Raw genomic sequence first — 25018 nt, 5'->3', positions numbered from 1 at the left:
ACTGGAATGGGTCCAAGGCTGATGTATCATCCAGAAATCCCTGCAGCTGTTTGACGACCACCCTCTCAACTACCTTTACCAGGTACAAAGATTCAACACTGGGCCATAGTTGGAAAGAACACTAGGGTCTAAAGTTGGCTTCTTCAAGAGCAGCTGCACCACTGCCAAAGCCCCTGGGAAGGTCTCAGTACTAAGGGACAGATTGACAATCTCTCCCAGAGGTGCCCACACTGCATCCAGACTGGCCTTAACCAGCCAAGACGAGCACAGGTCCAAGAGGCATGTGGTGGTCCCCACAGCTAACAGAGGTCTGTCCACATCAGCCTGGGAAAGCCAACTGAAATGGTCCCAAACAGGACCAGAAGACGAGCAAGGGGCCTCTAGTTCTTTTACTGTATCAGTTTAGTCAGTTCTTTTACTGTATATACTTCTAATACATGCATTGAGAGCAATCGGGAGAAACAAATCACCAGGAGCAGATGGGATATCAGTAGAGCTATTCCAAGCCACAGAAACGGAGTCCATCAAAATCTTGACAAGAATATGCCAACAGATATGGAAAACAAAACAATGGCCCACAGACTGGAAATGATCCATTTACATTCCAATTCCCAAGAAAAGAGACATCAAAGATTGCAGCAACTATCGGATAATCACATTAATTTCTCATGCAAGTAAAGTGATGCTCAAAATCTTACAGCAAAGGCTTTTACCATATATGGAACGAGAAATGCCTGATGTTCAAGCTGGTTTCAGAAAAAGGAGAGGCACTAGAGATCATATTGCAAATATATGCTGGTTACTGGAGCATACGAGAGAATTTCAGAAGAAAATCAGCTTGTGTTTCATAGATTACAGCAAAGCTTTTGACTGTGTGGATCATAAAAAGCTATGGCTGGTTTTAAAGGAAATGGGTATGCCACTACAGCTGATCGTTTAATGCGCAACCTGTACTCTGGACAAGAGGCCACAGTTAGAACAGAATATGGAGAAACGGAATGGTTTCCAATTGGCAAAGGTGTCAGACAAGGATGTATTTTATCTCCCTATCTCTTCAATCTATATGCAGAACATATAATTAGGAAAGCTGGATTACATTTAGATGAAGGTGGAGTGAAAATTGGAGGAACATTAATAATTTGAAATATGCTGATGACACTACATTATTGACAGAAAATAGTGAAGATTTGAAACGACTACTGCTAAAAGTTAAAAGAGAAAGTGCCAAAGCAGGACTACAGCTGAACATCAAGAAAACAAAAGTAATGACTACAGGAGAATTACACAACTTTAAGGTTGACAATGAGGAAATTGAAATTGTTCAAGACTTTCTATTCCTTGGCTCCACCATCAACCAAAAGGGAGACTGCAGCCAAGAAATCAGAAGGAGATTGAGACTGGGAAGGGCAGCCATGAAGGAGCTAGAAAAGATTTTGAAGTGTAAGGATGTGTCACTGGCCACCAAGACTAGATTAATCCATGCCATCGTATTCCCTATTACTATGTATGGGTATGAAAGCTGGACAGTGAAGAAAGCTGATAGGAAGAAAATAGATTCCTTTGAAATGTGGTGTTGGAGGAGAGTGTTATGGATTCCATGGACTGCCGAAAAAAACAAATCAGTGGGTTATAGATCAAATCAAGTCCATTAACTTACATGGAATATTTTGAAAAGACAGCACTAGAACCGGCACCTTACAAACCTACAGTCAGGTTTGTAGATGATACATTTACTATTTGGAGCCATGGTGAAGAAAAATTAATGGACTTTCTAAACCATCTTAATAATATCCATCCAAACATTCAGTTTACCATGGAAAAGGAAATTGAGGGTAAACTCCCATTTCTTGATACCCTTGTCATCCGTAAAACAAACTTTCAGTTAGGTCACAAGGTCTACTGGAAAGCAACTCACACAGATCGCTACTTACACAAAAACTCCAACCACCACCCCCGACAGAAAAGAGGAATAATCAAAACATTAATGGACTGTGCAAGACGGATCTATGAACCACAGTTTCTCAAGGAAGAAATTAATCATCTAAATCACGCACTGCTAGCAAACGGCTATTCCAGAAATGAAATCAGAAGGGCCATTAAACCAAACAAAAATCAGAAAACTCAGGAAAAACAGTCTCCCATAGGAAAGGTATTCTTGCCATTTATTAAAGGAGTCACTGATAGGATGGAGAAATGTCTGAAAAAACATAACCTACAAACAGTGTTTAAACCCACCAAGAAAATACAACAGATGCTACGATCAGCAAAAGACAAAAGAGACCCCCTCATCTCTGCAGGAGTATATCGTATACCCTTCAGTTGTGGACAAGTTTACATCGGGACCACAAAACGCAGCATACAAACAAGGATAAAAGAACATGAAAGATACTGCAGACTTGGCCAACCTGAAAAATCAGCAGTGGCTGAACATGGACTGACACAAACAGGACACAGGGTCTTATTCCAAGACACTGAAAGACTGGACAATTCTACCAACTATTTTGTCAGATTGCACAGAGAAGCCATTGAAATTCATAAACACCAGCACAACTTTAACAGAAAAGAAGAGAGTTTAAGAATGAATAAGGGTTGGCTTCCTGTTCTGAAAACCTCCAGACTAATAAAGACTACAGTCCACAATAGCCATGCGGAATAGCTTTGGATTCACTCATTAACAGATCACTTCAGGAGACAATGGTTCCACATTAACATACCACATCCTCATTAGCACATTATCTTGATACTTACAGGACAATGATTAGCACATTACCTTCGATACTTTTTGCAGGACAATGATTCAGCTCAAACCCAACCCCCTTTCTGACTATATATTGCTCTTCCTACACACTTGACACTGAGAGACCCTGTCCTTCAGTGTTACTTCAGATGCCTGCCACAGCTGCTGGCGAAACGTCAGGAAAGAAAATACCAAGGCCACGGTCACACAGCCCGGATAACCTACAAGAACCAATGAACTCTGACCGTGAAAGCCTTCGACAATAATTTTAATAAGGTTTACAAAAATTATCCTGATTGTAATCCCAAAATTCTTAAGGTTCTTTGTGAAACAGACTGGCCAGCACTTGATGCCGATTGGCCTTCAGGGGGACGTTTTGACCCTGTCTTGGTGCGAAAAATTTATCATGCGGTGATTGAAGGGGGGCAACTTTATTCTGAACAAATTTCTTATATTGAGGGATGGAATAATCTGGCAAATAAACTTCCCAGATCTGCCCAAAGGGCTCATGAACAACAATGTTGTATCCTGGTACTTAAAAATCCACCCCCCAAGCTGAATAAGAAGTCAGTAAAGCCTGCAATTTTGCCCTCTTCTCCTGAGGAGGACATTCCTCCCCCTTGTTATTCTTCGGTGTACCCTCCTTTACCACCTCCCCCGGCACAGCCTTTAAATCAGTCTGCCAGCTCAGATTCAGCTGAAGCCCTTGCCCCTGATGCAGGTCTGGCTAGAATTTCAGCCCTTGAGGTCACAGCACTGTCTACTCCTGACTCCGGCTCCTGTTTCTCCTGTGACCCAACAACCCTTCCCTCTGGTGGCAGCCCCAGTCCCTGCCAGCAATATATCCCTTATTCCTGTCTCTAACTCTGCCATTAACCCCTTTACAACCCAGCAGAATCTCTTTTCAAGTCCAGGTGTTTATTCTCCCAATCAAACTTTACCAAGTCCGATCTCGGCTACCCCCTCCACTTCTGAAAACTGGTTTGGCAATTCATTTTTTCAGAAGCTGATGGGAAGCGGGGGCACCTTGTCCACTCCCCGATCTTATCCAGGCACTACTGAGGCAGGCATCTTACCTCTTAGGACCACAACCGGGCCAATTTATTATAATGCTCAGGAAAATGTGCAGGGGGGTGACCCAATGTATACATACACTCCTTTTACAACAACCTACCTCCTAAACTGGAAAGCCCACACCCTTTCCTATACTGAGAAGCCTCAGGCCATGATAGACCTTTTTCAGTCTATTTTTGCCACCCATAACCCTACCTGGCCAGACTGTCGTCAGCTTCTCCTGACCTTGTTAAACACAGAAGAGAGAAGGAGAGTGGCAGCCGCCGCTAGAGGGACTGGCCCCAGGTACAGAAATAATGTCTGACAATGGGTGACCCAAGCGTTCCCTGATGAAGACCCCCAATGGAACCCTAATGATAGGAGAGATTATGCAGCCCTTATTAGATATTGAACAGCTCTCCTAGCAGGATTAAAAGCAGGAGCACAAAAGGCAACCAATATCAGTAAAATAGGAGAAGTGACTCAGGGGAGGGATGAAAGTCCAGCTGTGTTTTATGAAAGGTTGTGTGAAGCTTATAGACTGTACACCCCTTTTGACCCAGGGGCCAGAGAAAATCAGCGGATGGTTAATTCAGCTTTTTTTACTCAGTCTTTTCCTGACATTAAGAGAAAGCTTCAAAAGTTAGAGGGCTTTGCGGGGAAAAATGCCACTGAATTAATTGAAGTTGCTAGCAAGGTTTATACGAATCGGGATGTACAAGACCGGAGGGAGCAGGATAGAAAAATGAGAAAGAAGGCAGATTTACTGGCAGCTGCTCTAGGAACGCCCAGGCAGCAAACAGAGAGTTCAGCCCTTCCTCGGGGGCTTGGTCGTGGGGCTTCCCAGAGAGGGACCCTCACCCGGATAGGGATTAATCAGTGTGCTTATTGTTGGGGGGAGGGACATTGGAAAAATGAGTGCCCGAATCGTGAATCCGGCGGATTTTCCCGTGGGAGGGGGCAAAACAGGGGAAATTTCCGTGGCCGTGTGAGAAATGACAGATATGAACAAGAGGGAGAACTAGCTGGCCAAGTGACGCTCCACCAGTATGATTCTAGCATGTATCCCCCGCCTGAAGGGCTTCAGCCATTGTTCCAAGACTGAAGCTGACCGGGCTCCATCCCTTTAGGCCCTCAGGGGCCCGTGGTCTGCATGTCTGTAGGGGGCCATCCTGTAAATTTCATGATTGATACTGGGGCTCAGCATTCTGTAGTAACCAGACCAGTGGGACCCCCCAGTAACCAGAGCACTACTATAGTGGGAGCCACAGGGGCAAAAGCAGTCTGTCCATTCCTCCAGAGTTGAAAGTGCCAGCTAGGAAACCACTCTGTCACTCATTCATTTCTGTATTTACCTGAATGTCCCATAGCCCTTTTGGGTCAAGATGTCCTGAGTAAATTGCAGGCTACCATAACTTTTGAACCAGATGGAACAGCCCCAGAAGCCTGTAACATGCTCTCTGACTATGCCACTGACTGAGGAATGGCGACTGTTTGCCCTCCTCTCAGAGGAAGCAACCCCCAGTAACAGCTTACTCTCTGACTTCCAAGATGTCCCCAGGGTACGGGCTGAAGGAAACCCGCCAGGCCTGGCGCAATGTTCCCCCAGTCATAATTGAACTCAAGCCAAGGGCCCGGCCTATTCATCTCCGCCAGTACCCTCTACCCCTCAGGGCATGCCAAGGGATTCAAAAACACCTTGACCGCCTTCTGCAGCATGGCATCCTCCGACCTTGCCAGTCCGCCTGGAATACCCCTCTCCTACCTGTCCAAAATCCAGGGACTGAAGATTACCGCCCAGTCCAGGACCTCAGAGCTATAAATAGGTCAACAGTGACACTGCATCCAGTGGTCCCGAACCCATATGTACTCTTGGGACTCATACCTGCCTCTGCCACCTATTTCTCTATCTTGGACTTGAAGGACGCATTCTTTTGTTTGAGATTGGCCCCGCCCAGTCAGGACTATTTTGCGTTCCAGTGGTCAGCAGGGGGGGTCATGGGTCAGGCCACGCCCCAAGGTGCCACGCTCAGAGGTCAAGATAGACAGCTCACCTGGTGCAGACTCCCCCAAGGGTTCAAAAACAGTCCAACCCTATTCGGCACTGCCCTGGTATCAGACCTTGACCCTTTCTATGACCACCCCACAGCAGCCACCTTGCTTCAATATGTAGATGACCTCCTGATAGCAGCGGCCACTAGGGAGCACTGTCTCGCTGAAACTCATCGGCGTCTACAGCTGCTATATGAGGCTGGCTACCGGGTCTCTAAGCAAAAAGCTCAAATTGCCCAGAAGCAAGTCAAATACCTGGGTTTTCAAACCAGTCAACACCAGCGTTCTTTGGGTCAGGGGAGGAAAGAAGCTGTTTGTGCTATCCCCAGGCCCTCCAGTCGCCGTTAAGTCCGGGAACATCTGGGAACGGCAGAGTTCTGCAGAATCTGGGTCCCCAACTATGCCCTTATGGCCTCTATATGAAGCCACTAGGGGAGAAGAAAACGGGACTTTTGAATGGACAAAGGAACAAGAAAACAGCTTTAAGCGAATCAAAAGAGCCCTTATGGAGGCCCCAGCCCTTGGCCTTCCAGATGTAACCAAGCCCTTCACCCTGTATGTAGATGAAAGGCAAGGGGTTGCTCAAGGTGTACTGGTCCAAAAACTGGGTTCATGGGAACAACCAGTAGCCTATCTCTCAAATCAAATAGACTCTGTAGCCAAAGGGTGGCCACACTGTTTGAGAGCCATTGCTGCCACAGCCCTCCTGGTTCAGGAAGCTGATAAACTGACTTTTGGGCAGACTCTGCTTGTTTGTGTACCTCATTCTGTTACAGCATTAATGGACTCCAAGGGAAACTACTGGTTCACTAACCAATGAATGACTAAGTACCAAGGACTGTTGTGTGAGAATCCCCGCATCACTCTGGAAACCTGCAAGACTCTCAGTCCAACCACTCTGCTTCCAGTGTCTGAGGGGAAGCCAACCCACGACTGCCTAGAAGTGATGGATGAGGTCTTCTCCAGTCGCCCTGATCTACGAGACCAGCCATGGACCAAGGCAGATGTCACCTACTACACTGACGGTAGCAGTTTTGTGCAGGAAGGCTTCCGCAAGTCTGGATACGCAGTAGTGACGCAAGCTCAAGCAATTGAAGCCAAGCCTCTGCCACCCAGTACTTCAGAACAGAAGGCAGAGCTGATTGCTCTCACCAGAGTCCTCCTACTAGCTGCGGACCTCAGTGAATATCTACATTGACTCCAAATATGCCTTCCTGACCCTGCATGCTCATGGAGCCCTGTACAAGGAAAAGGGACTGCTGACCGCCGGAGGCAAAGACTTAGCCCAGAGGACTGAAATCTTGGCCCTCCTAGATGCAGTATGGGCACCAAAGAAGGTGGCAGTCATGCACTGCAAAGGACACCAGAAGGGAAACTCCCTGATCGCCCAAGGAAACCATTTGGCGGACCGAACAGCCAGAGGAGTTGCCCTCCAGACTGCATCAGAGGGCCCCATCGGAGCTCTGTTTCCTGTTCCTTTGTCTGAATGGGAACCCAGATATTCAAGTGCTGAAGGTGAATGGTTCAAGACAGAACCCGGAACCTACCAGTCTGACTAGTGGTTCCGCCTGCAAGATGGACGCATTGTGGTACCTCAAGCCATTGCATCAACAGTGGTACAAGCCTTCCACAACGCCACCCATGGAGGGAAGATCTCTCTCACAGCTCCCATCAGCCCCATCCTCTATGTGCCTCAGCTTGCAACTCTGGCTCAAGCCGTTAGCCAGCAATGCGTGACCTGTGCTCAGTTCAACGCCAAACAAGGACCCAGACACCCACCATTGGTGCAGCAGGCAGGAGGTCTGCCTTTCGAAGACTTAGTAATTGACTTTATCGAAATGCCTCGCGCACAAGGAAAAAAAACCCTGCTAGTTATTGTTTGCACCTTTACAGGTTGGCCTGAAGTTTTTCCCACCAGAACTGAGCGTACTTCAGAGGTCTCCAGAGCCCTGCTAGAACACATCATTCCACGCTATGGCCTACCAGTCTCTATCGGATCCAACAACGGAAAAGAATTAGTGACCACCATAGTCCAGAACCTAGCCCAGGCCTTAGACATCACCTGGAATCTGCACACCGCCTACCGGCCTCAGAGTTCTAGAAAAGCTGAGCGCATAAATAGGACCCTGAAAGCTCAGCTAGCCAAGTTGTGCCATGAAACTCATCTATAGTGGCCTGCCTTGCTTCCTATTGCCCTGTTTCGAATTCGTTGTCTGCCTGGGCGGTGGGGGTTCTCTCCTTTTGAACTCATGTATGGCAGACCACCTCCGCTCACCCAGGGCCTAAGGGGGGATTTACATCAGGTGGGAGGTTTAACTTTGCGAGAACAATTAACTGCCCTGGGAAATTCTTTGTCTTCTCTCCGTAGGTGGATTCAAGAACGGCTACCTGTGGTGTTGCACACTGACCTGCACACTATAAAACCAGGTGATTGGGTGTGGGTGAATGAGTGGGTCAAAAAAACACTGAGACTGCGCTGGAGAGGCCCATTCCAAGTTCTCCTCACTACACCCTCTGCTATCCGGGTTGCCGAAGTAAAGCCTTGGATCCACCACTCTTGCATTAAACCTGCTTCCCCTGCAGCCACCAGACTTGCTGAAGCCTGGCAAACTAGCCTGCCAGATCCAGAAAACCCCCTGAGGCTGCGAATCAGTCGACTCCCTTGCCCCCCACCTACCGGAACGGTGGGGGAGCACGGGCAACAGGACGACCGGCCTACTCTAGACTCTCCGGAAGCTGACTAGTCAACGCACGGCCGAAGCTTAAGGATCGGCCAAAGACTTCAAAACTTTTTAAAATGACCTGAATTTATGAAGTAATAAGATTTCTGATTGAATGTTCTGTTGTTTTTATTTTTCTGTTGTTTGTTGTTGTTGTTGTTTCTTTGTAGTTTCCTGGCACTGAACCCAAATGGTGATAACCAAAGCCCAAAGGGGCCTTGGTATCAAAGGGGGGAATGAGATAGCAGGCTTTTAGAAAACCAGTAGCCTGTGAGAGTTAAAAATTGAAAATTATTATTAAAACTCCAAATCCAGAAGGGCCCCTGAAAAGATATATTTAGAATGAAGAAACATACAGTAGGAGAAGCCAAAAAGAGATTAAGCCAGACAGTGTTGTTTGTTAGGCTCAAGGTTGAGCAGAGTTAGAATGAACAAGGGGGCACCAGGGTGGCTGGTATGTCAAAAGGAGTGAAAGATTAATTGAAGCTAGAGAGATTACCAGGTGCAAAACAAGAACTTCAAACCATGATTATCTAGACCAATGAAAATATTGTTTTTTCTGTAAACCTATAATTTTTCCTTATGTTGTAACCCAATAGGATTATTCTGATTTTTATTATAAACCAATGAATCATCCCCTAGAACTCTGAGCCAATGAAAAGTTATTATGTAATATGCATAGTTAGAATATTATAATGAACTAACCAAAAATTATAAAGGGTCTTGCACGCCTCTGTTCAGGGCCGAGCTTTCTTTTTTATCACTCACAAGAGCGAAAGTTGGGACTCGCAATTGCTAAATAAACTTTGTTTTTCCTAAGAAAAATGGTCTGAGGTCTTTGTGTTTTGAACTCTAAAATCCAGCTCCTGAGTTCTGCTGTAACAAAACCCACACCTGATTTTTTTCAATGTAAGTTATATGTCATATTCTGCTGGAAGACTTATTGACTTGGAAGCCCTTTCTGCTCAATAGTGCCAATTTTGTTATGAAACTGCCAGTTCCCAGTCCCTGGATTAATATCTGAAAAACACAGAGGTTCCTGTGGGCCTGCAGACTTTGGCTGTTCCTGTTCCATATTTAAGATAACCTGCCTTGATGTGTGGTACTTCCCTTTCCTATTCAGGGTGGTTTCTCTTCTCTTCCCATCCCGATCCCAACCAAATTTCCTCTAGAATTCCGGATTAAGCAGCAATAGGGATACGCAAACCCTCAAAAAAGTTGAAATCGCTTGGACGGTTACCTGCCTGGGAACCTGCAAGAGAAAAGGGAAGAGAGGCAACTGAAATAAATTAATAGAAAAACAATGGAATAAAAGGCAGGAAAGGAAACAAACAAAATATATTGAAGGAACATTTGTTTTCCTTTGTTCTTACTTTTCTTTCAGGGGTGCACAAGAATATGCAAACTTAGAGCATCTGCCTTTGTCCAGCAAGAAATCTGATTGGCCACTGGAGATTTGATTGGCTTGATTTTAAAATGTTGCTTTGGCAGCAGCTGCCATCACAGCACACAGATCTTCACTGTATGACCGAAGGTAAGCTGCGGCAGCCATTTTGTGGCTGGCTTCGCCTCCTTTGGCTTTCCCAGGCTGATGTGGACAGACCTCTGTTAGCTGTGAGGACCACCACGTGCCTCTTGGACCTGTGCTCGTCTTGGCTGGTTCAACATCTTTATGCGCCCCCTCACCCAGCTTGTCAGGAGCTTCGGGCTGGGCTGTCACCAGTACGCTCTTGACGGTAGGGCTGCCAACCTCCAGGTGGTAGCTGGAGATCTCCCAGGATTACAACTGATCACACGACAGAGATCAGTTCTCCTGAAGCAAATGGCCGCTTTGGAAGGTGTACGCCATGGCATTATACCCCACTGAAGCTCCTCTCTCCCCAACGCTTGCCCTCCTCAGGCTCCACCCCCAAAATCTCCAGGAGTTTCCCAGTCTAGACCTGGCAACCCTACTTGATGGGCACCATGAAAGGTGTCAGGGGGCGCTACGGAACCCATGGGTACCACGTTGGGGAACTCTGCTCTAGCTGGTAACAGGCATTCCAGGCAGGGACAATAAGAGGAGCAATTTAATACGATGGCAATGAGAATGGGCTACTTCTTGGCTCGTATTCCCTTATGCTCTCTGGCCAATCTCACTGACATGTCTCACATTAGGCCAGACATGCGTACCTGGAAGATGTCAAAACAGATGAGCAGGAAGTCCTTCCCTCTCTGTCTGATCCTGCGCCGTTCCTTCTGCATCAGGGAGACAAGAAGGGTGCAGGTAGGATCTTGGCCTTGATGCTCCTTTTTCTTTTGCCTCTTCAATTCGGCCTCATCTGGTTCCCGCAGTAAAACGTGATATTGGGGGTTCATCCAGAAGGTACCTACACCGTGGGGGAAACAGGGCAGGTCTCAGAATCGAAAGCACTAAGATATTTGGACAGGATTTGGCAGACTTGGGTAGGTGGGTGGGATTCCTCTTCCCTGCTCCATTCCATCTCTCTGTTCTGACCAGACAGTTGAAACTGATGGGTGTTTGGGGCAATAATACTTTGGACAACCTCTGGTGGTCTGACGACCTCCTCCACTGCCTGAGGAGGAGCTGTTGGGACCTCTTCATCAGCTATTAATTTCCCCCCACCACTCCGCAACACTAAGCACATTGAAGGAGCACAGAATGCCAACGGATGGTTCTGACATTCATTGTACTGCATCATATTTGCCAGTAGCTGGTGCTCTTGGTTGATTTAACTCTGCCGTAAGGAAGTTCCGGTTGAATTCTGGGTAGGGGCTGTTCAATAAAAGAGAAACAAATGGGTGAGTTCTAGATACTTCCTTAGGAATCTCCACACTGGTCCCTTGCGTTTGAGTGTCCCACCCAGAACACTTGCGTCAAACCAATCTCTCTTTCCTTCCCTTTAAATCCCTCCTCAAAACTTACCTTTTCACACAAAGCATCAATTGATGCATTTGTTCAGGCTCACTCCATGCCCCTCCCTTCCCTCAGTTTTCTCCCTATTATCAAATTTAGACAGTAAGCACCTTGGGGCAGAGGCCTATCTGAGTTGTGTTTTTTGCTTATCTATATATTTAATTCTCAAGTGTGGCCCCTGCCTGCGGATACTTAAGTCCACAAATAGGAGCCACACTACCCCCAACAGGTTTCTCTGCAGACTCAGGCAACCCCCTAGGTCTGCAGAAAAATCAGAAATTAAAACAAAACAAAGTGGGGAGTTTAAATCCCCCCAATTTTTGAAAGAATGTTGGCTGCGCATGCGCTAACACTTTTTCAAAATGGTGGTGGCCGCTGCCCCCACCAAGAGCCAGGCCTGGCTGCCCCACCTCGGCTGCAGACTCTGGGAGCGGCTCCTGGGCTGCACTGTTGCGGTGGCGAATGCCTGAGGCCGCTACAGGGACAGCCAGGCCTGGCTCTCTGCAGTGGTGGCTGTCCCTGCAACAAAGAGCAGGGCCTGGCCGGGGGATTTCCTCCGCCCCATGAGGGGCAACACTGCAGATAGCCAGACTGGCTGGGGGATTCTCCCCCCCCCCCATGTTGGGGGGAAGTCTTGGGCTGCTCTGGGGACAGCTGGGCCTGGATCTTGGCGGCGGCAGCTATCGCCACTGCAGTGAGTAGGGACCGGCCAGGGGATTCCCCCACCCCTGCAAGAAGATGTCATTCCCCCCAAAGGGGAGATGGCATTCCTCCCCTTCGAGTTTTGTGGGCCGCCACTTGTACTATAAAATTCCACATCCACTGGTGTACTACTTTAGCCTAGACCTCTACCCACTCCTCCCATGGCTCTCAATCCAACCCAGGGCATTCCAGATCAGACATTACCCCAAGGGTTGAAGGACTGGTGTCCCCCAGCTGTGTAACCTCTGACCCAGCATCCTTGGAAGCAGCTGATGTTCCAACACAAGGGAGCCTCCTCCTCCAGCAGTGCATCAGCACTCAAATGGCAGATTTCCAGGATATCAAAGTGACGGACAAAATCAACCAGCTGCATCCTGACAGCAAAAACAAAGTGGAAAATATGAAAGAGTTATACAATTAAACGATCAAGCCCAGTTGCCACACACAGCCCTTTGAGACAGTCCTGATCTGAATGCATAGGCTTCCTTTGTTTGGGCTTTTCCCCATTCTAATTTTCTTCACATGTGTTCCTGTTGCTGGTGTGTGTGTGTGTGTGTGTGTGTGTGCGCGCGCGCCGCATGTGTTTACCTCCCTCTAGTGGTCGATTTGATATTAAACAGCTTTATGTCAGGCATAAAAACCTGCAGTTTAAATCTGCAGAGAGATAAGAACATAATAACATAAGAAAAGCCATGCTTGATCAGACCAAGGTCCATCAAATCCAGCAGTCTGTTTACATAGTGGGCAACCAGGTGCCTCTAGGAAGCCCACAGACAAGACAACTGCAAGAAGCATCCTGCCTATGTTTCACAGTAACTAATATAATAGGCATGCTCCTCTGATACTAGAGAGAATAGGTATGCCTCATGACAAGTATTCATTTTGACTAGTAGCCATGGATAACCCTATCCTCCATGTCCACTCCCCTCTTAAAGCCTTCCAAGTTTGCAGTCATCACCACATCCTGGGGAAGGGAGTTGTGTGAAGAATTATATGTGAACAATTATACGTTGTGTGAAGAAATGCTTCCTTTTATCTGTTTTGAATCACGCACCCTCCAGCTTCAGCAGATGACCCCGCGTTCTGGTATTATGAGAGAGGGAGAAAAGCTTCTCCCTGACCACTCTCTCCATACCATGCATAATTTTATAGACTTCTATCACGTCTCACCTTAACTGCCTTCTTTCTAAGCTAAACAGCCCTAAGCATTTTAACCCATCCTCATGCTAGCCATAAAGCAGTGTAATATAGAATCAACCACTAGAGGGAGCAAAACACACACAGAACGGGGTGGCGGCGGCGGCGGCGGCGGCGGCGGCGGGGGGGGGGGAATCCCCTGAAGAAGCAGGAACACACAAGCAAGAAAAATGAGAATGGGGGAAAGCCCTTTATCTCCCCCTCCACCCCTCCCATCCCTTTGGTGCCTCATTTTATGTCAAATTTTTGATTGTAAGTTCCTTGGGGCAGGGACCTGTCTTTTATGGTACTCTACAAATTACCACGTGCTTTGGAATAAATGTGTGTGTGTGTGTGTGTAATGTGTGTATCCACATCACTCAGTCAGGACTAATAGCAGCTCAGGGGGTGTAAAATGCTACGCACAAAACCCCCTCTCCCACCCACACAGCACCACAGCTCTAGTCCAAACCAGTACATGTCAAGATCCCTAAAGTGATGAGTAGTGTGGCTCTCAGGGAATATAGTCAGAGGCCGCGGGGAGGGGTATGTGGAAAATTCAGATCAGTTTCCAACCATCTGAAAAACTACCATGCTGATAAAGCTCTATAAGAGATGAGAGCAAATCCCTTACCAAAACTCTCCATCTTCCTTGCTCACACGCAGTTTGTTCTGGAGTGCAGGATCAAGATACAACCACAGTGGTGAACTGAAGCCAGGAAAAAACAATCAAATTTATTTTGGGTTGATATTTGGAAGGAAAGAGCCAGACAGCAAAACACCCATACTTTTATCGCCAAATCATAGGGTTGCCAACTCCTGGATGGGAAATTCCCTGAGATTTTGGGGGTGGAGCCTGGGAAGGGGAGGGTTTGGGAAAGAGGATCTCAGTGGGATACCATACAGTACACCTTCCATAGCAGTCTTTTCTCCAGGGGAACCGATCAGCTGTAATTCTGGGAGATCTTCAGGTCCCATCTGGAGGTGGGCAACCCTAGCCACACATGGCCCTTAACACATTCTTCAGCCCTGTTCTCACTGTTGGTGTGCATAAGTGAAAAACAGAAATGCACCTTTACCAGTTTTCTGCATTCAGTGGTGGTTACGAAGGTTCATTGATTTACAATCTCATTTGAACAATAATAAATAATAATAAATTTTATTTGTACCCAACCCTCCCCCGGAAAAGCTGGGCTCAGGGCGGCTATCATCATATAAATGCAATAAAATACCAATACAGTTCAGTACAAAGGACAATCTGAAGACGTTCCTAAACTACCAATTTCATCCTGATGGCACCTAAAATGTTCCTTCCATTTACAGTGTGCACCTGTGAGTTCAGTCTATGGCTTGTGGGATCAGGGAGGGTGGGGGGATGGTTATGTACAAGATGAGATTAAAAGACAATTTTTTAAAAAAAAAACCTGAAATCAGAGAAACTAGAGCAATCAACTGATTAATTAGATCTGGCTACTAGGCATCAACAGGCATATAAATGATAGTCCCAGCTAGGGATGCCAGTGTCAGGCTTCAGCAAATATACAGCGTTTCAGGCAATAGACCTTCAATCCAGGCAGAGTAGCGATTCAAAGATTTATTCCAGAAGTCAGTGATTTCAGTAAGAGACGCGCAAGGTTGGAATACATGACAGGGGGAGTGGGGATACATTTATAGGGCTGATACAATAGGGTTACAGGAACAAAGAGACAATGTAGTCGTTTCCTGCCGGTAACGACTTAAGTAAAACTGAAACAGAAACAATCATGAACAATCAGTGGAGGAGATGGCCGAGCTCTCAGCTTTGGGTGCGGGACCCGATATCAGATTGAAGATTTACACGGGCGGGTCCCAATACAATTGTAAATCTCTGGCCGGAGCTCGTGTGCAAAACGGGGGGGGGAGGGAAGGAGTGCACGGAGAACTCCATTTTGTTTGCGGGGAAACAATCTTGTTTGAGGACGGAGCTGTCAGAAGCCCTATCTGACAGCCAGCCTCCAGGTGGGACCTGAGTATCCCCCAGTACAGCTCATCTCCACACTACAGAGATCAGTTCTCCTGGAGAAAAAGGATGCTTTGGGTGGTGGGCTCTATGGCATTGTACCCCACTGAGGTCCCTGTTCTCCCCAGGTTCCACCCCAAATCTCCAGGAGTTTCCCAAGCCAGTTCTGTCAACCCCCCATCCCCTACTGGTGGCCAAAGGGAACCTGGCAACCCTAGCCAGCTTCACATCCAATCTTTGGAAGCCAAAGTAAGGTTGTTAATATCTTGCTTATGATCAGACTGCATTTCTCAACATGCATCCAACACCCCCCTACACATGCTCACAGCCCCTCTCTTGTCCACAATGCCATCGGGGCATACTCACTGGTCACTCCAGCGCCCTTGCCACTCCACCTTGCCCCAGGGGTTCCGTAGCCGGATCAGCTTCACCTTCTTGCCTTCCATGTCAAGCTAGGCATCGGAACAGAAAGGGGACCGTGAAGGTGTTGCATTTTATAGAAAAGAGCTCAAGTGTACAGGTAGGGTGCCCAGATGCAAAGAAATGCAGCTCCTCTGCTTTTTGAACAGACACATAAAAAGACCTGAACAAGGCTGTTAACAATAGGACATTTCGGAGGGCAAAAGTCAGGACTTGATGACACTTCACACACACACACACACACACACACAAATAGGAATTTTGGCAGGAGCAGCAGAACAAGCAGCCCACACCAAAAACTCTCTTCTATGAAAGCTTCCTTGTCAGGTGCTACACCTTTCCTTTGCCTTGAGTAAGCTTCACAGACATGCAGTTGCTTAGTACAAGGCAGGCACAGGAGCACCCTTCTCCTCCACAAACATGATGCTGGTTTGCCAGCCTCCAGGTGAGAGCTCCTGGAATTGTAACTGCTGTTCAGATGATGGAGAACAGTTGCCCTGGACAAAATGGCTGCTTTGAAGGGTGGACACCGTGACATCACACCCTGCTGAGGCCCCTCCCCTCCCCTAGCTCCACCCCACATTTCCAGGAATTTCCCAACCTGGAGCTGGCAACCCCTAGGGCCAGCCCTCCTTTTTCTGGGCTTCATCTTGTTCTGCTGGCCATCTAGGGTTGCCAACCTCCAGGTGGTGGCTGGAGAGCTCCAGCTATTACAATTGATCTCCAGGTGACAGAGATCAGTTCCCCTGGAGAAAATGGCTGCTTTGAAAGGTGGACTCTATGGCATGATACTCCACTGAAGTCCCTCCAATTCCCCCCAAAAAACCTCCTCAGGGTGCACCCCAAAATATCCAGGTAATTCCCAACTCAGCTGGCAACTCTATGGCCATCCCTTTGGTACTCCCACATATAGCTCAGAGGAAGAAGATGGAATTTTCCAAGACTTACCTTGTGGACGGCCATGATGCTGTATGCGTGCCCCTTCACCAGCCCCTCGGGGGTATTTGCTTCCCTCTCCTGAAGGCCTTTAACCTGAAAGCAACCAAAATGGCTTATCCGGCTGATACAGCCTGCCCTCATCTGTTTCAGTCAGCTTTCCGGCCTGGTTATAGGGTCTCGGCTTTAATTGCTCTTATCGGTAGTCTAGGTTGGAAACTGATAAAAACAACTCTTCTTTCTTAACGCCATTATGCCTACTGGCTGAACGTTCCTTTGTTAGGCAATGGGACCCAGAATGGTGACCTCAGTCAGGAAATGGTCCCCAGTATGGTGCCCGTGGGCATGATGGATGGTGCCTGCTGACACTCTTCCTCACACCAATCATTTTAGAAAGTGGGCGGGGCCAGATGGAGCTTCTGATTGGCCGTGCAGGTTTTTTTTAATGTGGCTTTGGCAGAAGCTGGCCATCTCAGCACATGGATCTTCATTGTGTGACTGAAGGTAAACTGTGTGTATGGGGGGGGGACTTTTAAAACAATATATGTACTTTAAAAGGTATCCTGTTAAACAGAGCTTCTGCCGGAAATGTTGAAGATTTACTATAAAAGTTATGCATAATCTCTCTCCCCCTGACATTTTGTGGTTGGTTCTGCCTCTTGTGGCAGCCATTTTGTGGCTGGTCCCACCTCCCACAGCAGCCATTTTGTGGTAAATCCGTCTCAGAATTCTAAAGGTGTTCACAAGCTTTAAAGATGAGAATTCTAAAGGTCTCAGAATTCTAAAGGTGACTATGGTGAGCTAATCATAAATCGTAAATTGAGCTCAGAGGGGGCGGACACAGCACGAAATTATACTGCATCATGCAATCTGATCTAACAAAGGACTCTAAAAGTGTATATCTCTCCATTTTGTATAATAATTCAGAGGTGTGGTTTTTAGGTCAGGAGACCCACATCCTCTCTTATGCTGGCATAAATAAATATACCTCTTGCTTCTAAAAAAAAAAAAACCTGAGTCGTCCTTGTTCTTGGTGGGTCTGTGCCATTGAACAGGGTCTGGCTTTTGCATCTAACAGGTGCTCTAATCCTTGTTGGTCTCTTTAAATCATGTCCATTCATTGTTTGGCTTCTGCAGTTCTTGCAGGCATTGGTCATAACTTGCTCTCCTTGTAGCCATGAGGTGTAGAAACTTGCTTTACAAAAAAAAAAAAAAATCCTCTAGTATTCTCAGTTAGCTGAATTCTACACCCAGTATACCATTCCACCCTGGCACAAAATGGGAGAATACACAGTGCTCTGAGTAAGAATCCCTGCAATCCTTTGTCTACCTGGATATGCGCCCCCATCATAGAGCGCTTGCTCAGGGCTTCCTTAATGGTTCTGAAGAGCGTTGGGTTAGGTGTCTTCAGATGGATAGCTTCCCCGATTCCACCAGTGAAGTCCACAAAGGCCTCGTTCATGTACCCGCCATTCATAGCCTCATAGGAGCCATTCAGTCTTTGTAGGAAAAGGGAAAAGCAGAGGAAAATGCCAGCTGAAGAACTGCATGCGGGAATGCATCGAAGGCAGAATGGAGATAGATCTCAGGGAACGGCTCATCACTAGTTAGTGGCCTATGCGTCAAATCCTTTTAACTTCCTAGTCATATGTGGGCTTTTATAACCCCAGGTTCTAATGACCCCCCCCCATACACACACACTGATACTTATGCCCTGACCTGGACGGCCCAGGCTAGCCCAATCTCGTCAGATCTCAGAAGCTAAGGAGGGGCAACCCTAGTTATTACTCTGGATGGGAGACCGCCAAGGAAAACCAGGGTTGCTACACACAGGCAGGCAACGGCAAACCACCTCTGCTTGTCTCTTGTGTTGAAACCCATACTTGGTTGCCATAAGTTAGCTGTGACCTGACGGCACTGCCCACCATCACAATTTTTACAAAGTCATGCCAACATAAGATGAGAAATCCTGCCTCATTCTTTCATATTTGTACAATTAAAAAGAATTGAGGAATAAGTAAAATCATTGAAAGGTTACAGGTGTTTCTCTGCTAGTGCTGACTGTTGTAAAATGAACACGTAAAACCACCCATAAAGGTGAGATCAGTACTCTTAGACTTTCTCTTTGGTTATTGAAGGTGACTGGCTGAGAGTCAAACACATTAGAGATGGTGGGGACATGGAGCTAGAACTCAGGAGTTCTGGTCTTCTACTTCTGCCATTGTCTCTCAGACCCTTCAGCATGCCTGTTGATGTTCCCATCTGTAAACTGGGTTCAGCTGCACTAAGTCCATTGCATAAGAGTGCAAACTATTCACCTGACAAATACCAGGGTTGACAACTCTGGCCAGGGAAATTCCTGGAGATTTGGGAGTGGTGCCTGGGGAGGACAGCATTTGTGGTATACCATAGATTCTAGGTGAAATCCAGAGTTACCCTCTGAAACTGCCATTTTCTCCAGGAGAACTGATCTCTATAGTCTGGAGATCAGTTGTACTTCTGGGAGAACTCCAGACACCGCCTGGAAGCTGGCAACCCTAACACATACAAATACTTTTTTTTGGGGGGGGGGATTCATTATGCATTCTGTCCATCCCAAAAGTGAGGATTAAATGCTACAAATGCCTGAACACAAGGCAAAATGATACCACAGGGGACATGTTAGCACACAGCAGCAATGCAACTGGGAATGAGTAGCACTCCCATAGACGAAGGACACCTTACTCACTTGGCATAGGCTTTCTCCAGTAAAGGCATCCAGAACTCATGCTTTTCTGCAGAGCTCACGAAAAGCAGCTCTCCATCCACTGTGGGAAGCAAGTCATCCACCACCACGTCCACCCACTGCCCGTACTGCCAGAACTGGGAAGGGAAAGATGGATGAATGGATAACGAGAACAGGGCTGGCGACAGAACTCTGGTCAATAAGTTAAAAGCCATTTGAAATCAATACAACGATAATAGCTAGTCCCATCTCTGGTAATAAATGTGGCAGGTTTTTGTACTGTTGGCAAAACCTGTCTGACCATGCGCAACATGTAACGGAAAGGAATGTCTGTGTACATCATGGAAGCCAAGCTTCCCGCTACCCTCTTCCAACACTCCCCCAAAATGGTTTCTAACCTCAGTTAGCAATGCAGTGTGCTGAAAGAGGGGCTGGTTCCAGATATCTGGGGGCCCTGGGCGGCAGTTGTCAGGCACTGGCCTGGAAGTCATGCCCTGCGCGCAGGTGGCTCTCCAAGGACTCTGGCTTGTGTAGCTTCGATATTGTTTTGTCTGCTGAAATTGCTGAAAGTGTGATAACTGTGAACTGTAACTGTAAACCTTCCTGGGAACCAGGGAATCATCCTGGCAACCCACGTACTGTTTGATTTCTCTTATTATGTGCTGCCCTGTCCCTTTCCCCCCATTGAAGTCCATCAATAGCTTAGCGTCAGAATCTGCTCCTCGCTGCAGGCTTTCTTTAATAAACCTGCTTCTTAGGATACCTGCCTGGACCTCTGGTTTTTGGGAATTGCTAGGCGAACTCAGAGCTGACAGCAGTCCCCAGAGACCCCTGCAGGTTGCCAGTCTCCAAGTGGTGGCTGGAAATCTCCCAGAATTACAGTTGGTCTCTAGGTGACATAGATCAATTTCCCTGGAGAAAACGACCGCTTCGAAAGGTGGATGGACTCTATGGCATTATACCCCACTGAGGCCCCTCCCCTCCCCAAACCCCACCCTCTCCAGGCTTCACCCCCAAAATCTCCAGGTATTTCCTAACCCAGAGGGGGCAACCTTATGACATCTGCCCACCACCAGGGGCCCCTTCATGTTCTCTTTTCCACCCCCACACCTGCATGCCAGCCTGAGCCTGACGTGTGCCAGGAAAGGACAGGGTAAAAATAAAATAAAATCAAAACTTTCTAACAGTTAGAGAGGTTCCTCAGTGGAACAGGCTTCCTCAGGAGGTGGTGAGCTCTCCTTCCCTGGAGGTTTTTAAGCAGAGGCTAGATGGTCATCTGTTCACAATGCTGATTCTATTACCTTAGGCAGACTATGAGAGGGAGGGCAGGAAGGTTTGTATCAGTGTGCCCCACCTATTTCTTCACACAACGCATAGTTAAATTGTGGAACTCCCTGCCCCAGGATGTGGTGATGGCTGCCAACTTTGAAGACTTTAAGAGTGGGTAGACATGTTCATGGAGGAGAGGGCTATCCATGGCTACTAGTCAAAATAATGAGCATGCCCATTATATTAGGTGCTGTGGAAGACAGGCAGGATAATGCTGCTGTAGTCATCTTGCCTGTGAGCTTCCTGGAGGCACCTGGTTGGCCACTGTGTGAACAGACTGCTAGACTTGATGGGCCTTGGTCTGATCCAGCAGGGCTTTTCTTATGTTCTAAGAACATAAGAGGGGCTGTGGCTCAGTTTGTAGAGCATCTGCTTGGCATGCAGAAGGTTGCAGTTTCAATCCCTGGCATCTCCAGTTAAAGGGATTAGGCAAGTAGGTGATGTGAAAGACCTCTGCCTGAGACCCTGGAGAGCCGCTGCTGGTCTGAGTAGACAATACTGACTTTGATGGACCAAGGGTCTGATTCAGTATGAGGCAGCTTCATGTGTTCATGTGTCCTGGGCCCTAGCAGCTGCCCCACCTCAGGCTATGCTGACACCAGCCCTGGTTTAAGGACTGGGCTCATAATCTTTTCCTATTCCTTTCACTGCTTCCTCTTCAAAAACCTCCTCAAAACTCCCTTTTCCATAAAGCCTTTACTTATCTCGTTCTCTCCAAATGCAGTGATGTATGCATTTGCTCATGTACCTTCCTGATTTCTGCCCTTCTCAGCCCCCCTCGCTCCACCTTCATCAGGACTTGGATGCCATCAATCTTTCTGAGCAACAGGAAGAAGGGTGGAAGGTCTAAAGTCACCTGCAGGCTGCCTCTTGGGAATCAAAGGCCTACTAGACTCACCTGGAAATGGAAGATGCCGACATAATCCTCACTGTCAAAACTTTGATCCTGAGGAACCACCCTTCTCAGCTGCTGTGGATATAAGGTGAGGGATGCAGCTGCAGCCAGGAACCAGCAGTCACCTGTTTTGGGCAAGAGAAGTTAATTTTCTTCATACCATTTGAAAGAGGAAGGCCTTTTATGCAGGGATGTATCCCCATGGTCATCCCCGCTGACTGCTTTGGGGCTTCCTTTTGATGATGCATGTCTTTTCCGACTGTCAGATGTCGCCTTGCTCTCACCATGCATTTCTGCATGTTCTACCCGCATTTTCCAGATTCTGGCTAAAACAGCATCCAGAAAACACCGGCAAAACACGCAGCATAAATGGCCCAAGTGTGGAGAACACATACACACTAACTGACTCTCAGGCTTCCAGAATATCCTCATATTCTCTCTCTGGCTTCAGACAGAAACTTTATGGAGATGCATAAGGCAAATGCTCCTGTTTTCTGTTACATTTTATGCATGGGTTGTTTCCATCATCAAGCTCAGGGGTATTTTGGGGCTTTGATTTCATTATGAATGTATTTCCTGACCTTTAGAAGTCGCCTCGCTCTCCCCTTGCATCCCCCCGTGTTTTCTGGATGATGTTTTACCCTGAGTTTAATGTCTACCTCTATCCCAAATCTAAAGTTGGTTCTGTGCTATACTTGCCAATTCGGGGTTTTCTCCCCACGCCCTTTCTCACTTCTTCCTCCCACTTGTCTTTCCCTCCCATCCAACCCATCCCCTGAAAGCTGGAATACTATGAGGCTGCTTATTTGGTCAGTTTCACAGAGAGTGTTGGTCAATTTCAGACCTGGACAAGTGTGAGAAAATGGCCTACCCACACAGAGAACATACACACACAGAGAGAGACACACAACAATTTGGAATTCAAACAACAAAGTGGCCAGGAAAAGAACACAGGAAAAAATCAGGGGGTGAATTGTGGCTACTCGGTTCAATTAAAATGAAAGAATCCCGCTGTGTGGCTGGTGGGGGCTGGTGACGTATTTTTTTAAAAATAGACTACAGCCAATCACAAAGCAGTATTTGAAAGGGGAGGGGAATAACGTGTACGCTGTTAATTCTGAAACGCCGCATTTTCCCTGGTGATGCATAAATTTAACTCCAAGTACTCCAGGAATTTCTTCAGGGGGGAAAGCCCCTGTGAATAGTTATTTGAGAATTCGAGTTCAAATACTGGGCATTGAGAGAGCAGCATATTCCGCAGCATAAAAGGCCATGATCACTATATAGTTTATGCAAGGAAGCCATATCCATTATACATACGGTAGTTTACATTTTGCAGTATACATATGATCTCAACCACCAGGTGGAGCATGGAGATCTCCCAGAATTACAACTGTTCTCCAGACAATAGAGATCATTTCCCCTGGAGAAAATGGCTGCTTTGGAAGGTGTACTAGATGGCATGAAACCACACTGAGGTCCCTCTTCCCCAAACCCCACCCTCCCCAGGCTCCATCCTCAAAATCTCCAGTAATCTCCCACCCTGGAATTGGCAAAGTGCAGATTGAAGTGCAAATCAAGATACTATTTCTATTGACTTTGATGTTGTTTTTCCTAGTATGGAAATACAGCAATGGGGAAAGCTTCATATTCTCAAGATCTGCATGTCACAGACTGTATGTTGAACTATTAACAAAATCCCCAATACACTGCTAAAATTGTGAGTTATGACAGGGACTTAGACCTTTTTCTGGTGAAGCTCCTATTGTATTAATGCATAAGAGTCAGAAATTCACTAAGTAAAGTTCCCCCCCAGCAATGATAACAGCAACTTCACCCTTTGAATTACTACCTGCTAGCTGCTTCCACATGTCCCTCTGCACCAACTACGATAATCAGGCAGCCATCTGATGGCTGAGCCACCACAGAGTGGCCCATCCAGCACTGACCGGAGCCTGGGGGCCTTTTCTGTCATGGCTCTGGCTTTGTGAAATGGGAGGGTTGCCAGGTCACTCTTTGCCACCAGCAGGAGCTTTGCGGGGGTGTGGCTGGAGGCTGCATTGGCATGCGCAAGACCCGCATAATGCACTGATGTCACTTCCAGAAGCAACGTGGACGGTCTAGCAATCACCTCCAAAACTGTATGGTTTCCATAGAGTTTCAGGGGCAATTACTAGATTGTCTGCGTAGCATGTGCACCGACTGTGGATGGGGCCCCCCCCATCCACTGGCCCTCTTCCACCCACCGACTAGCTGAGGTTTGGTGGGCAGCCCTGTGTATTGGCAGGCTTTTGCCCACCCCCACTGGCCAGTTGGAAAGCCTAGGGCCCCCTAAAGAGGTGACAGCCCCCCCACCTCCTTGGAGATCTCCAGGAGGCCCTGCAAGGCCTGCCTGTTTGTCAGGGCTTTCAAGGGGGTTTGAATAGCAGGCATCTGGTTTTTTTTGGGGGGGGGGGAGATTTGGGGTTGTCTATTATATTTTTGGTTTTAACTGCAAATGTTTTTAACTATTATTGCAAGCCTCCTTGAACCATAAGGAAAGGGGGAATATAAATGTTTTAATAAATTAATTAATAAAATGAAAGCACAGAGGGCCCACCCAGGACAATAAAAAGGTGTCAGAATCAAATGTTAAAACAGTGAAGTTCCAGAGAAGGAGAAATGATGGACTCTTACCCAGCTGTCCTTGGCAGACATCTGTCTGGCTCATTCCTTCACAGATAAACTTGGGGTATCTGCAGATTTCCTGCAGAAACATTTAAGAGTTTGTGGTAACTATTTTTTAGGTCCCACATCTGCATTATCACTGTTTATTTCTCAGAGAGAAACCAGCGTTTACCTGCCAATGCTGCCAGCCCCCCCCCTTCATCTGCACACCCTTCCCTACCAGCCTGAACTTATGTACTGCATGTGTAACACCGTGAGCAAGTACCGTGAGGCACACACAGAAGATGGGGAGCAACAGCCATGTTTTGTGTCTCACAGAGAACCTGGCAGCAGTGAACACAGCAGAGGATCTTGGGACAACGACCACCCCAAGGAAGCCTTTCTGGGAGAAAGCAGGGAGTGCCAACAGAACAGAAGCAATTAAGCCATGCCAAGCTAGAAGACAAAGATTCCTCTTCCTGAATTGGCTTTTATATGATATGCAATCACTGACCATTAATATGATTCCAACCTGAAGTGCCCTGGGACAGTCTGATTCAAATCTTCCCATTGTCCTCAAAGCTCCGCTGAATATATGACTCAGCTTCATGACTCCAGTTTTGTAATTCCTAATTATAATTCAATTAACAACTTTCCTTTCTGTTGCCCTTCCCCGGTGCCATTTAGTCAGTTCTATAGTTTTCTCCTAAT

The 25018-nt window shown here is 47.1% G+C and overlaps 1 protein-coding gene across 1 annotated transcript in view; it reads right to left on the bottom strand.

Moving 5' to 3' along the window:
* Window positions 1-25018, bottom strand: part of CAPN12 (calpain 12) — a 46260-nt gene that overhangs the window by 18865 nt on the left and 2377 nt on the right. Inside the window, exons 2-11 of the mRNA XM_056845758.1 lie at window positions 24338-24407; window positions 21665-21786; window positions 19441-19574; window positions 18043-18211; window positions 16725-16808; window positions 15723-15808; window positions 13992-14066; window positions 12386-12555; window positions 10735-10931; window positions 9803-9814 (exon numbers count right to left, since the gene is read on the bottom strand). Coding sequence (XP_056701736.1) covers window positions 9803-9814; window positions 10735-10931; window positions 12386-12555; window positions 13992-14066; window positions 15723-15808; window positions 16725-16808; window positions 18043-18211; window positions 19441-19574; window positions 21665-21786; window positions 24338-24407 — 1119 coding nt within the window. The remainder of the gene's footprint in view (window positions 1-9802; window positions 9815-10734; window positions 10932-12385; window positions 12556-13991; window positions 14067-15722; window positions 15809-16724; window positions 16809-18042; window positions 18212-19440; window positions 19575-21664; window positions 21787-24337; window positions 24408-25018) is intronic.

This window comes from Euleptes europaea, chromosome 3 (genome assembly GCF_029931775.1).
Source record: "Euleptes europaea isolate rEulEur1 chromosome 3, rEulEur1.hap1, whole genome shotgun sequence".
Taxonomy (NCBI): domain Eukaryota; kingdom Metazoa; phylum Chordata; class Lepidosauria; order Squamata; family Sphaerodactylidae; genus Euleptes; species Euleptes europaea.
The sequence above is the reverse complement of the archived record's forward strand: the minus strand, read 5'-3'. Positions and strand labels throughout refer to the sequence as shown.